The sequence below is a fragment of the Anabrus simplex genome, chromosome 8 (genome assembly GCF_040414725.1).
Source record: "Anabrus simplex isolate iqAnaSimp1 chromosome 8, ASM4041472v1, whole genome shotgun sequence".
Classification (NCBI taxonomy): domain Eukaryota; kingdom Metazoa; phylum Arthropoda; class Insecta; order Orthoptera; family Tettigoniidae; genus Anabrus; species Anabrus simplex.
This window is the reverse complement of record NC_090272.1, coordinates 38079196-38093911: the sequence shown is the minus strand read 5'-3', so window position 1 is coordinate 38093911 and position 14716 is coordinate 38079196. Positions and strand designations below refer to the sequence as shown.

Genomic DNA, 14716 nt, shown 5'->3' with positions numbered 1-14716 from the left:
GTGACAATGCACAGTTTAAAATTAACAGTGTTAGTGTTTGAGAAAATAATGGCAATCGTGCAACAGCATGCAAGTTATTTGTAAAGCTATCACATGTACACTTCTGGCGTAAGCAAAAAGAAGAGGAACAGTGTGCCAAGAAGACATCCTTATTATTTTGGGGACTGAGATCAGCCCAGTATCCAGAAATGGAAAAGAACTGTTAAACAAACGGCAACAAAAATCACCACCACCACCACAGGATTCATTCATGCATTGTCTGACAGCGGGCAACGATAGCCACATTCTGCTACTGTAATGTGCAGGCCCTTTTCTTTCCTGTCGAAATAGGTTGTCATGTTTCACTATCTTCGAAACGTCTTGGTAGATATGTGCATGATATTGAGGGGTGGTAGTCAAAACTGTAGTTTCCTCAAATTTAATTTCATGGTCGAGGAAAAAGAGAGCATTCTTCGCTACTGCAGATTTTTTTTGGTTGGATAAGACAGACCTGATGCTTATGTTCCTTCAGTTTGGTATTAAGCTGCCCATAATAAGGTACCACTATGTCAATGACACTTTCGTCTTAAGGCGACATGGGGAATATAAAACTACTTCAGTTTCTCCAGCATCTCAACGGCATCCAATTACAATCATAGGATATAAACTTCATGGTTTTGATCCGTATTGAATTGTGATCACAATAATAATTATTAAATTAATGTTGTAATGGTCCGCCTTTTCAATACTATAATATGCAATATTTTTTAATTACATTACTAAACTAGGGACTGGTTTCGGCCTTGGCTGCCCATCTTCAGCCTAACATAATACTTCTAATAACTAAACAAATGTACAAACACACAACTCAACTGACATAAAAACAAATGTAGAAACACACAACTGACATTAAAATCTGGGATGAACTATGTGTAAAATTTGAAAAATAAATTAGGCTCTAAATTCTTAGTTCTGGAGTATGCTTGTCATCCAGACTCTTTCTTGCATTAACATTCATAGAATTGTTAGTTCTATCATTGCTAATCATTACAATTTCAATTGTAAAATGGGAACTGGTAAATGTTGATTCCGTAGTCAGATCATCAATCACCAAATCTACTTGAGTGGTGTTAGCAGTATCCCTTTCAGACCGTGTATGCACAATGGTGCGGGTTCGTATTTTATTTATGTCTGAGCTTATTTGATGTTTTCTTGGCGCTAGACCGGACTGCAGTGCCTGTGCGGGACACGTAGCACGTACTTCAGCTTTTTTTATTTAGTACTTGACCACCACGGGGCAGGAAGAAGAGTTTAAAAATACAGTTCATTAGCAAGATGGCAGGAAGCAGTAATGCCTAAAGTTAGTATTTATTTATTGCATTCATATTAATCTAGAAGCTTTACTGAATATCAGAATATAATCAATGAAGTGTGTAAATTGTGTAGCAAACGTAAATTGTGAACTTACAACATCGTACGTAGTACCATGAGATTTTGAATGTTGATACACACATATGTGCGGGCTAGGTTTCCTTACAGGCAATGCATGCAGGAGTGCTGGGTGCTGTCACAAAAAGGACCGTGAAAGCAAAACTCGTACTCTATGTGAGAATTGTAATGTATAAGATTTTAATTGTTTAAAATCGTTCCACACTGTAAAATAGAACATTTGATCATGTACATGTGCATATTCACATGTACTGAGTTGAATTTTTTTTATTTTTTTTTATTTTTTGCAAGTAGTGAATGAAGTCCTGACATGCACAATTGTGTGGGTTCTGTTTTTCAGCCATTTAGTTCTTATTTTGTAAAACAAACCATAAAAACATGTATCTGAGAGCATTTTAGTAAGTTTTTGACATTTTGACACCTCCAGATTTCTTTCAGGTCTGACGATAAGTTGCTTTTGCCAAAAGGGCAGTAAAAGCAAAACTCTTCCGCAATGTAGAAAATGTAACGTTTACTTGTGTTTGAACGAAGATTTAATTGTTTTAAATTATTCCCCACTTAAAATAGAACATTTCATCATGTACATATGTATATTCACATGCATTGAGGTAATTTTCATTTTTTGTAAGTAGTGAAGGAAGTCCTGACACGCACAATGGTGCGGGTGCTTTTTCTTGGATGTTAATTTTTATTTTGTAGAATAAACTAAAAATATATGTATTTGAGAGCATTTTAGTCAATTTTTGACGTACAAACAAAAATTCACACCGCCAGTTTTCTTTCAGGTCTGAAAGGGGCAAGCCACTGGATGCCACTGTAAATAACCACCAGCTGACACAGAACTGCTAGATGGTGTTTCCACATCAACCAACGAAAATAAAATGAAATGTTTGCATAGTGCTTGTTAAAATCATGCTGAAATGCTGTTGGACATTGTCAGGACAGCACATGAAGATGTGGTTAAAACTGACACATTCTTAATTTGTGGCTGGTATAAATTCGCAATTCACAGCCACACACCAAGTTCATATGAGTGCACATTCTAACAAATACATTATTAACCATTACTCTTCAAATCTATAAACATTCTAGGATAATCCCACAAAAATGGAGTCATGGTCATGTTGCACAAACAAGAATGTAGAATAATAAATTAAACAACTCTTTTGCACTTACACCTTGTCTGTGTTTAACATACTCTTCTAGCACATCTGCAGAACTAGCTGAGTGATCCACCTTCAGTTTCTTTAATGGCTGCTCACTAATGGATGACATGATGAAACCTAGAAAAAAAATTATAATTTAGAGACGTTCTTCATAGAGAGTTAAACAGAATAAAATCTGGAGAACCATCTGTGTCCAAACGTTTGATCAAAAATAATAGTAGTTCATTTTCAAAAGAATTAGGGCAAAGATATTTTCAGATAATTTGCAAGTTTTCAGTGGAATGGTTATTTTGGTTTGCTTTTAACTATATAACTGAATACAGATAACAGTATCTTCAGGCCTTCTGATTGCAGTAAAAATCCTGTCTCTAAATACTGATCACAGGTCTTCTATTTTTCAAAATTAACAGATCACGTGCACACAAAAACTGAACAGATTCTTATATGAAAGGATTAGTGTCAAACTTTGTGTACCTTATCTTTAGTAATAAGATATTTCTTACGCGTAGGCTTTTTCATGTAGATTTTCATTCACATAGGGAAATATTTGTCCTGAATGAGTAAATTTACAATTCCTACTCAAATGGAATAAATTTTTCCAGCTAACTCATTCTTGGTTACCAGCATTTTGCCCCACATCTTGGTAGATAGCTGGAAAATTTATGATAGAGACCAGGCCTCTCACAGTGCTTTGGTACTGCCGGTGGCTCCAAGCAGCCTACACCGTGGCCTCTACTGTATGCACTAGCCACGTGTTTTGGTAGGTGTGCTAGTTACCAACTGATGAGCCCAAATTGGCACAATGCGACAAAACTGTGGCAACCAAGAATGAGTTAGCCGGAAAGTTTATTCCATTTGTATAGGAATTACGCTTTTCCAGTCATGAAATTACAACAGTTTTGCACCAGTGTGTCATTGGGCTCATGCTGTGGATTGCTTGGCAGCTAGTGTGTTTTTGAGACACCAATGGAAGCTGGCACCAGCATCTTGTGGAGGTGTGGCAAACCAATTTGTAGTGGTGGTGGTGGTGATGGTGGTGGTAATTATTCCAAGAAAAATTACAACTGGGTTTTTGGGTCGCACTCCAGAAAACACAGTTCTTCTCATTTGAATATCTGGGCTCATGCCTACAAAGGGATGGTGAGTTGGAGGATGAAATATAATACAGGATACAATGTGGCAGGTCCAGAAAGATGAGCAGAGAACTCTGTGATAAGAAAGTGAACTGAAAGGGAAGATGAACAAGTCAGTAATGCATCTGACTATGCTGTATAATGTGTACACATGACCCATTACTAAGATCCAAGGAAAAAAGCTGGAAGTGATAGAAATGTGGAGCCGGCCCCGTAGTGCAAGGGTAGCATGCCTGCCTCTTACCCAGAGGCCCCGGGTTTGATTCCCGGCCATGTCAAGGATTTTTCACTTGGTCTGAGGAGTGGTCCATACAGCCTACATTATTACAATTTTGAGGAGCTGAGATAGCGTCCACGGTCTAGAAAGCCAAGAATAACGGCCAAGAGGATTCGTCGTGCTGACCACATGACACCTCGTAATCTGCAGGCCTTCGGGCTAAGCAGCGGTCGCTTGGTAGGCTAAGGCCCTTCATGGCTGTAGTGCCATGGGGTTAGTTAGTTAGTGGTGTCCGGCTCCCTGGCTAAATGGTTAGCGTGCTGGCCTTTGGTCACAGGGGTCCCGGGTTCAATTCCCGGCAGGGTCGGGAATTTTAACCTTAACTGGTTAATCTCGCTGGCACTGGGGCTGGGTGTGTGTGTCATCTTCATCATCATTTCATCCTCAACACGACGCGCAGGTCGCCTACTGACGTCAAATCAAAAGACCTGCACCTGGCGAGCCGAACTTGTCCTCGGACACGCCCGGAACTAAAAGCCATACGCCATTCCATTCCAGTTAGTTAGTGGTAGAAATGTGGATGTTTCACTGGATGTGTGGGGTCACCAGAGAGGAGAAAATAAGAAATGAATGCATTAGCGGAACAGAAAAAGTGTGATGCCTGAAGAAAAAATTCAGAAAAGGCAACTGCGATGGTATGGTCATGTGCAACATTGAGATGAGGAGTATGTGGGGAGAAGAGTCAAAACGAAGTTGGTTTGGGTTAGTGATTATTGTTTTAAGAGGAAGTACAACGGGGCAACCATCCTTCATTAACACTAATGAGAGGGAAAATTTGGAAGGGTTCTGACAGTTCGAAAAATGAAGGTATTGGCCAAAGAAAGACAAAGGCTACGAAGGACATGAAAATGAAAGCTCTCTATTTTTATTTAAATGCCCAAGTTGGAGTAGATAGAACAGGCTATGAAGAGGTTTTGGGGCCATTTGGACATGGGGGAAGGAATGCTGAAGGCAAGAATGTCCTAGATTTCTGTGCCAGAAATAACATGATAATAAAAAACACCTCCTTCAAGAAACAAGACAGCCATATAATAACCAGATACAGCTGGGATGGAAGAACTAAAACAGTCATTGATTATGTAATAACAGATAGAAAAAGTGGAGAAGGCGTGAGAGATATATAACTATATAATTATAAGGTTGTGCAAAGACCACGTACACAGAAAGCACCAAGAATAAAAGATTGGAAATTGAAAGATGAGTCAAATAAAAAAGCTTTTCAAGAGTCAGTAATGGAAAAGGTACCGAAGAATGAAACACAAAGTGCACATAGGATAATGGAACCTGTTTAAAACAATATTAGTGAGTTGTGCAGCAGAAGTATGCGGCAAAACAAGAGGAGGAAGAAAGAAGAAAGAGACTAGTTGGTGGAGTGAAAAAGTAAGAGAAGCTATTAAAGACCAAAATATGTCAAAGAAACATAAAGATGTTGAGAAGCAAAAACAAATGCAAGGTGTCTTACCACAAGATAACAAAAAAATAGCCGACCTCGAACAAATATATAAAGATAAGAAATTATTAGTGAAGAGAATTGTGAAGGGAGAGAAGGATAAGAGTTGGGAGATGTTCACACAAAAACTAGAGGAGGACTCAAAAGAGAATCAAAAGATGTTGTATGGAATATTGAAGAGAGGAAGATCAAAGAGGATATTAAAGCGACTGAAACAGAGGATGGAATCCTAATCTGGAATATAGAAAACATCAGAGAAGAAATGGGAAACTATTTCGACAAGAAGTTAAATGGCAACGAATAAGAGAAGCACGAAAACAATTAACCTATCAAACATGGAGAAGAAACATGGTCAGAAACAGAAAATGCCCTGAAGCTTATGAAAGGAGTAAAATCACCAGGAGTAGATGGATTATCTGCAGATATAATCAAAGCAGCATGGATACAAGGTCTTCAGTGGCTACATGGAACACTAAGAGTAATCTGGAGAGAAAATAAGATACCAGATGAATGGAAAAAAGGATTGATCATACCAGTATTCAAAAAAGGAAGCAGAAGAAAGTGTTCAAACTACAGAGGGATTTCCCTGCTACTACACTGCCTCAAGATATTGGAAAAGATCATAGCAAAGAGATTAAGAACAAGGATAGAACATCATTTTGAAGAAGAACAATACGGCTTCAGAGGCAACAGAGAACTAATGGAAAAGTACTGGGGAAAAGGGAAAGATCTGATAGTAGTCTTCCTAGATACAGAAAAAGCCTATGACAGTCTTCCAAGGAGCAAAATATGGGAATGTCTGCATAAACTAAGGGCTCCAAGTTCTTTAATTCGTAAGATCCAATTGCTATATGTAAACTGTGAAAGTAGTGTACAAATAGGGAATGGTAGATCTGAATGGTTCCAAACAACGTGAGGTGTACAACTAGACAGTGTACTATCTCCACTACTTTTCCTTGCACTCATAGATGTAAAGAAATTAAAGCTGCAGAACCTGAAGATTTGAATGCATTAGCATTTGCAGATGATGTTGCCATTTGGGGAGAAACGGAGCAAGAAGTCCAAAGGAAATTAGATTGCTGGGTCAACAAATTTAAGAAATATAAGTTAACTGTGAGTAAGAAGAAAACAGTAGCAATGAAACTGAGTAGAACACCCAGTGAATGTGACCTCAAACTTCATAGAGAGAGAACTGAATATGTAGAAGCTTCAGCTATCTTGGAGGTATTGTATCGAGCCAGGGGAGTGCTAAAATGGAAATCCAGAACAGAGTGAACAAAAGTTCCATGTTCTTCTATCGGGTACAAAATCTAGCATGGGACAACGCAGTTCCCGAAAAAGACAAACAAACAATATTCATATCTTACCTCCTGCCAATCATGACATATGGGTTGGAGACCTGTGTGTTATTGAAAAGAGACATCAGCAAACTGCAAGAATGTGAAATGAAATATTTTACTATCTGCTATGCAAAAAACAGGAAGGGACAGAACTAGAAATAAGTGCATTAGAAATGACATGCAAGTGACCTGTACAATGGAAGAAAGACTACAGATTGCACAGTTGAAATGGTTTGGTCATGTGCAAAGGGTGGAAGAGACTAGAACCCCCAGACAATACTTGGAAATGGTAGTACCTGGAAGGAGACCTGTTGGATAGCCCAGAAGGACCAAATAAATGCAGATCTTATCGAGAAAGGAACAACACTGCAGGATGTGAAAGGAGAGGAACTCTATAATGACAGGAACCGATGGAGGAATATTGTCCACAAAAGTCCTACCTGGCCTGCTTGAAGGATACCCAGAGGATGATGATTGCATTACTTCTACCTGCTATAATTAAATTTATATTAAGTTATTTACAGGTTTGACACTTTATTTGAGGCAACCTGAATCACATTCGTTACACCCCAGGTCTTACAGCGATGATGGGATAAGAAAGGGCTAGGAGTTGGAAGGAAGTGGTCATGGCCTCAATTAAGGTACAGCCCCTGTATTTGCCTGGTGAGAAAAATGGGAAACCATGAAAAACAATCTTCAGGGCTGCCGACAGTGGGGTTCAAACCTACTATCTTCTGAATACAAGCTCACAGCTGTACTCACCTAACCGCATGGCAAACTCGCTTAGTGGATGGTAGTTTACTAAGTGAAATTGAATCAAGGTACAGTAAAGATAATGTAGTGAGCTTGCAGGTGCAATTGAATGTATTCAGTAAGAAAAGCAAGTTCTAAGATGAAACTATCTTCTTTAAATATAACTATGTTTTGTTGTAGGCCTTGTCTGAGACTGTGAAACAATTGTGTGTGAAACAGTAGAAACACTGTTATTAAACACTTGGAAGTTTTATAAAACAATTCACTTCACAATGCGTTTTGAAGACAATATTTCATCTTAAGGTGGTGAAATAGGCTATCAGTTTGCTTGTATCACCCTACACCACATTACTTTATATTTCTGTACTGTAGAAGAAATTGTTTCTTGATAAATGGCAACAGAACTATGCATGCAAACTGTACATTTTTATTCTACTGTCAATACAGAAATATAAATTCATGTGGCATGGGCTGATATAAGATACAATAACCAACTGAAGAAGGAGCACAGTCTCCAAAATGTGTTGTGAAGTAAATTATTAATATCACTTTTAAGTGACTGGTAACACTGTCTTTATCATTTGATACAGAAACTACTTTTACATTAGTTTGTTTTCAGACCAGCTCCAGTATCTTCTCTCTCTCTTTTTTTATTTTTCTTTTTGTCCCTGGCCATAAATGAGCATACTGTGTGGGCACTTCCAAGTAACACTCAGCATCAGCCCTTCTGATCTGAAGAGAGTATTCCCTCCGCTTTTGTATCTGGATAACAGAGGTGCCCTTTCTCCTCAAGGCAGTTTTAACTGTTTGCCACCATGTTGCTCTTAGCCTCTGCTTGGTCCTGTGATGCCAGGATGATTTCATCACACTGCTTGATGTGCCTGTAGCCTACCAGTCGAGTTGTCACTCCTCCAGTTTCTCACTGCTTGCGGTGGTTCTGCAGGATCCTCACACATGCTCGTTATGCACTTGATCAGTTCAAGTGACACCCACAGATCACCATAGCATTTGCATCTCTGTGGTGTGCATTTGCTGATCATGTTTCTTTTACCTTGTCCAGCACTCACAGCCATTTATGAGGGCAGGTCTGACAACCGTCTTGTAACCTTTCCCTTCAAGCTTTAAGGGCAACCATCTGTTGCAAAAGACACCCATCAGCCATTGCCATTTGATTCAGCCAACATTAATGTGATGCTTGACATAGTCGTCGATTATGGCATTGGTAGTAAAGACAGAGCCACAGTAATTGAACCAGTCAATCATCATGAGTGGTTCACTATGGTGTATAAGAGTAAAAGCTGGGTTGACTCAGAATATCTTTAATCATAAGTTATCAGACATGAAAGTAGAAAGAGTGATTAGTTGATACAATAGCAGCAGGGTACTTGGAATGGGGAGACAGAAACTATATTAAGAATACACTTGAAGGATGATGCTATATGCATAAAACAGCCATGGTGGTGCGGTCAAATATACGGCAAATTGAGAATAATGGACTCATTCATGAAGGATAAGAGAAGTAAGAGTCCAAGGTGATGATGGTTGGACTTAGTATTTAATGATAGTATTTAAAAACAAGAGGTGTGGAACTAAATACGGGCACAGACCTAGTTGCATACAGAAGATTGTGAAGGTGCTTGGTTAATTCTCTTATTTTGCTTTATGTTGCACCGACACAGATAGGTCTTATGGCGACGATGGGATAGAAAAGGCCTAGGAATGGGAAGGAAGCGGTCGTGGCCTTAATTAAGGCACAGCCCCAGCGTTTGCCTGGTGTGAAAATGGGAAACCACAGAAAACCATCTTCAGGACTGCCGACAGTAGGGTTCGAACCCATTATCTTCCAGATGCAAGCTCACAGCTGCGCGCCCCTAACCGCACAGCCAACTTGCCCGGTCTTGGTTAATTCACAGAGGATGCAAGACAGAGGATGCTGAAAGGCATAACAGCCTGCAATTATTATTTATTTAGCGTATGACTTATACAGACATAATCAGTAATATATATACACTGACTGACAGAGCAAATGCAACACCAAGAAGGAGTGGTCAGAACTTTATGCCAATTGCAGGGTAGACTGACGTCACTGAGGTATGCTCATGATGTGAAATGCACCGTTGTGCTGTGCACGTAGCGAACGATAAATGGGACACGGCGTTGGCGAATGGCCCACTTCGTACCGTGATTTCTCAGCCGACAGTCATTGTAGAACGTGTTGTCGTGTGCCACAGGACACGTGTATAGCTAAGAATGCCAGGCCGCCATCAACGGAGGCATTTCCAGCAGACAGACGACTTTACGAGGGGTATGGTAATCGGGCTGAGAAGGGCAGGTTGGTCGCTTCGTCAAATCGCAGCCGATACCCATAGGGATGTGTCCACGGTGCAGCGCCTGTGGCGAAGACGGTTGGCGCAGGGACACGTGGCACGTGCGAGGGGTCCAGGCGCAGCCCGAGTGACATCAGCACGTGAGGATCGGCGCATCCGCCGCCAAGCGGTGGCAGCCCCGCACGCCACGTCAACCGCCATTCTTCAGCATGTGCAAGACACCCTGGCTGTTCCAATATCGACCAGAACAATTTCCCGTCGATTGGTTGAAGGAGGCCTGCACTCCCGGCGTCCGCTCAGAAGACTACCATTGACTCCACAGCATAGACGTGCACGCCTGGCATGGTGCCGGGCTAGAGCGACTTGGATGAGGGAATGGCGGAACGTCGTGTTCTCCGATGAGTCACGCTTCTGTTCTGTCAGTGATAGTCACCGCAGACGAGTGTGGCGTCGGCGTGGAGAAAGGTCAAATCCGGCAGTAACTGTGGAGCGCCCTACCGCTAGACAACGCGGCATCATGGTTTGGGGCGCTATTGCGTATGATTCCACGTCACCTCTAGTGCGTATTCAAGGCACGTTAAATGCCCACCGCTACGTGCAGCATGTGCTGCGGCCGGTGGCACTCCCGTACCTTCAGGGGCTGCCCAATGCTCTGTTTCAGCAGGATAATGCCCGCCCACACACTGCTCGCATCTCCCAACAGGCTCTACGAGGTGTACAGATGCTTCCGTGGCCAGCGTACTCTCCGGATCTCTCACTAATCGAACACGTGTGGGATCTCATTGGACGCCGTTTGCAAACTCTGCCCCAGCCTTGTACGGACGACCAACTGTGGCAAATGGTTGACAGAGAATGGAGAACCATCCCTCAGGACACCATCCGCACTCTTATTGGCTCTGTACCTCGACGTGTTTCTGCGTGCATCGCCGCTCGCGGTGGTCCTACATCCTACTGAGTCGATGCCGTGCGCATTGTGTAACCTGCATATCGGTTTGAAATAAACATCAATTATTCGTCCGTGCCGTCTCTGTTTTTTCCCCAACTTTCATCCCTTTCGAACCACTCCTTCTTGGTGTTGCATTTGCTCTGTCAGTCAGTGTATATACATATTTACAGCTGAGAAACAAAGTAATTTGTGCTTCACAACTGAACATCTAATTCTTCAATCCAGCATGCAGCATCTGCAATGAAGATGTATGATGAAACAGAGTCTCATTTTGAACAGACTTCATAACGAAATGTGCAATATTAGGTTTCAAATTTTCAGGGGAAGTGGCTCTGATACCACCTTGTTTTTGTAGAAATTACAAATTGAGATTTATGTAAAAAAATTAGTTCTCAGAGGGAAAATATAATTTAATTTAATTGACTGCAAATGTTAAAAACATTTAAACACTGCAGGCCTTTTCAATCAAGAAACTACCAGCATTTCATCCCAGGTAGCAGTGGACTCATCGGTTGGACTGCTTCACCTTTCCAAGACACTGGCTGCTAGTGCGCCATTGAGACTCCCAATCATCCGTATGTGCCACCTGGTTTGAGTAGTGCCGATACTAGTGCGTCTTTGTGCTCCTCTGTTTCTATAGAACACTTTTCCGTCTTGTCAATACTTTACATATTTTATTATACTCAATTACCGTATATAATAAAATACTTAATTACTCTACATAAAAAACAAACCCCATGGCACTACAGCCCTTGAAGAGCCTCGGCCTACCAAGCGACCGTTGCTCAGCCCGGAGGCCTGCAGATTACGAGGTGTCGTGTGGTCAGCACGCCGAATCCTCTCGGCCGTTATCCTTGGCTTTCAAGACCGGGGCCGCTATCTCACCGTCAGATAGCTCCTCAATTCTAATCACGTAGGCTGAGTGGACCTCGAACCAGCCCTCAGGTCCAGGTAAAAATCCCTGTTTTGGCCGGGAATTGAACCCAGGGCCTTCGGATATGAGGCAGGCACGCTACCCCTACACCACAGGGCCGACAATTACTGTGTATAATATAATAAAATACGGTATGTAAAGTATTCTATAGAAATTGAATATAAGTCAATGACAGGATTAACCAACATGGTTAAAATAATCAATTTTGTGCTCCTCTGTCGGTGCATTTGTGAGTGTGTGTGTTTAATTGGTTTTAAAATAGTTTTAGGAAGTTTTGATAGTTTTAGGGTGTGTTGTGTTGTTTGAGATTAATTGACAGTTGCCCTTGATCGTATTGTCCGTTGATCAGACTAGCACAGCGACCAATAAGACTCGGTATGTGGTAGCCTGGATGGTCACCCATTCAGGCACTGACCATGCCCAATGCTGTTTTTGGGAATGCAGCGGGACTGTACTGAATGGTAAATGTAGTGACTTGTATTATGTAAATTATTGAATTTATCCTATGTGTAATATTAGTGTGCAGGTGTTAGAGTTTTGTAAAAGCAGCATTTAGCGGTGCACCCACCACAGCGACCTCCTATCATTCTGATGCTTCAAGGTTTGAGGGTGGTTTTCATTATTGTTTGAAGGCAGCTTATTTGTTGAAGGAATAAGGCAATGTTTGGTAGTTTGCCGTTGGAACGAGTGGGATCCTTGGCTTGGTATTAAATTTCTTGATTCTTGGCGTGGTATTTGGGAGTACGTTATTTACTTGGTGGGGTACACCACTACAAGCCTCCTATGTAGGACAATGCAGTGACGGTGCAGTAGGGGAAGCATATGCCTCTACTTGTATAAATGCCTGCCTTTGGCTTTTATATTTTAAAAAAAATGAAGTTGCTGGAAGCAAACTATAATTTAATTTCATGGATTGCAAATGTTAAAAACATTTTTAAGTCTTTAGGCCTTTTGCATTGAGAAATTACCAGTGTAGGCACCTGCTTCCTTAGTGGACTGTCACTGCATTGTCCTACATAGAAGGCTTGTAGTGGTGTCTCATCGGTGCACTAGCCACCAAGATCTTGGAAAGGTGTATAAATCCAACTGATGAGCCCACTGCTATATGAGGGCAAAACGCTGGTAATTTCTCAATTGAAAAGGCCTAAAGAGCTTAAATGTTTTTAAAGCAAAATTTGCTTACTGCTCTATGTGGTTTTTATTTGAGAAGATACCTCCAGAAAGTAACAACACCAACCACATAAACGGTAGATTCATATATTGAGAGAGAGACATGGAGATTATGTTGCTAGTGAATATGAAGGACCAAGTTCATAACACAATACAATGGCATGGATTTCAACAGCATCAACTGGACATCTAAAAACATATCATGGAATGTTAATTAGTTGAAGCCATCTACCATCATAAATGCAAAACAAACAATTTTACGTCTATAAATAAGGGCTACTGAGTGTGCAGGATATTAATATTGAATGAAAATGAATGTGTTCTACCATAAATCATAAGATTTGAAAAATAAAATGTAGCATCGTCATTAAAGGCCTATAGGTTACTGTTAGCTATTAATTTATAATTCAGTTATAAATGTAATATTTTTTCGTAACTTGACTCGGCTCAGGGCGGCATGGCCATAAACAATTCCACGGGTGCCAGGAAAAAGATCTTAGTGCCTATAAAGGTCTTCAACTCAAGCCACTGTTGATCTGAAGGGCGACTAGGACATGGTGTGATGAATTGCCTAATGAGATTAAAAATAGTGTAACTTAAAAGGATATTTATTAGGCATTAGTTCACTCTTGAATTAAAGTGCCAGGTCTATTGATGCGCCAGAAATACATCATAATAAGCGTATAGTACCCATAACCGAACAATTTCAGGTAAAAGCAATATTGCAAATTTAGTAAGAGGTGCAGTTTCAGTTTCGAAGGATCATTTTCGAAATATATGTGCAATACTAACAAGCTCATGCGACAAAATACATACTTGTATACTTTCTTACAAGTGAAGTATATAAGGGCATTCACTTGTCGATATAATGCTTTTGATAGTTCTTGACAGCACGTGCTTAATGTTTATAATTTCAGCACACAACAGGGCGAAATTTATTTACATTCACGACAGTCGATATTTGGTTGGCCTGTTCGCCGCAAAACCCGCCCAAAATCTGACGTCACTGAGAAAATGGAATTATGGGATAGGCCTTTGTAAAGTCATTTTCTATTATCTTCGTTTTCTGTGACGGGGGAAAATTCTGTTAAAATTCATTATAGTAGTTTAGTGCAGTAAATCGTAATATGTACGATTACTTCTGTAATTCTGATTATTTATCGAGTTAGTGAGTTTTAGTGTTAGCTTTGGCCAAAGAGTGATTAGTACGATGTAGGAGGTCATATATATACATAATAAGCTTGTTTGTTTATTTCGAAGCCGATCTGTCACATGTTATATTGTGTAATTTGTTAATAATTGGTTAACTGAGTGGGATTCTGTACAAGATTATGATCGTACATTTATTTCCTTGCTAAAACGTGAATTTCATGTGGAAGTTAATTATGATACCTAACTGGAGAGCCAATCATGGCGAAGGAGGTCACGTGGTACAAGTCTTCGTGGCGTTTTAGGTTTACAGCTGCTTGACTAGGCAGCTGCAGGTCAGCTGTCTGTTGTGATCGCTTAAGAGATGAGGTGGTGAGCCCTCCTCAATATACTGCCCTTGTAATGTGTGGCTATTTTGTTCTATATTAGGAGAGACTAGATCAGCAATCGAAATGACTTTGATAGTTTTTTTAATAGATACTTCCGCATCTATGTATCAAAGAGTTTATTTGGGTAGACGCCCAACGCTCCTTGATGTTGCGAAAGAAGCTGTTGAAACGTTCGTAAAGGTATGTTGAAATTGACGGTTTTTTAATTTCGCGAAATAAATTTTGGACTTCAAAAGATTCAAAGCTCGCTTATT

The 14716-nt window shown here is 40.5% G+C and overlaps 2 protein-coding genes across 3 annotated transcripts in view; one reads left to right on the top strand and one right to left on the bottom strand.

The window, feature by feature from the left end:
* The window catches only part of LOC136878691 (deoxyribodipyrimidine photo-lyase), a 127256-nt gene extending 113393 nt beyond the window's left edge, over window positions 1-13863 (bottom strand). Inside the window, exons 1-2 of the mRNA XM_067152113.2 lie at window positions 13741-13863; window positions 2605-2711 (exon numbers count right to left, since the gene is read on the bottom strand). Of these exons, the coding sequence (XP_067008214.1) occupies window positions 2605-2711; window positions 13741-13777 (144 nt within the window). The 5' untranslated portion in view covers window positions 13778-13863. The remainder of the gene's footprint in view (window positions 1-2604; window positions 2712-13740) is intronic.
* Window positions 13864-14371: 508 nt separating this feature from the next.
* The window catches only part of IntS6 (integrator complex subunit 6), a 129510-nt gene continuing 129165 nt past the window's right edge, over window positions 14372-14716 (top strand). For both annotated transcript variants that reach the window (XM_067152111.2, XM_067152110.2), the window contains exon 1: window positions 14372-14642. In XM_067152111.2, coding sequence (XP_067008212.1) covers window positions 14526-14642 — 117 coding nt within the window. In that variant the 5' untranslated portion in view covers window positions 14372-14525. The remainder of the gene's footprint in view (window positions 14643-14716) is intronic.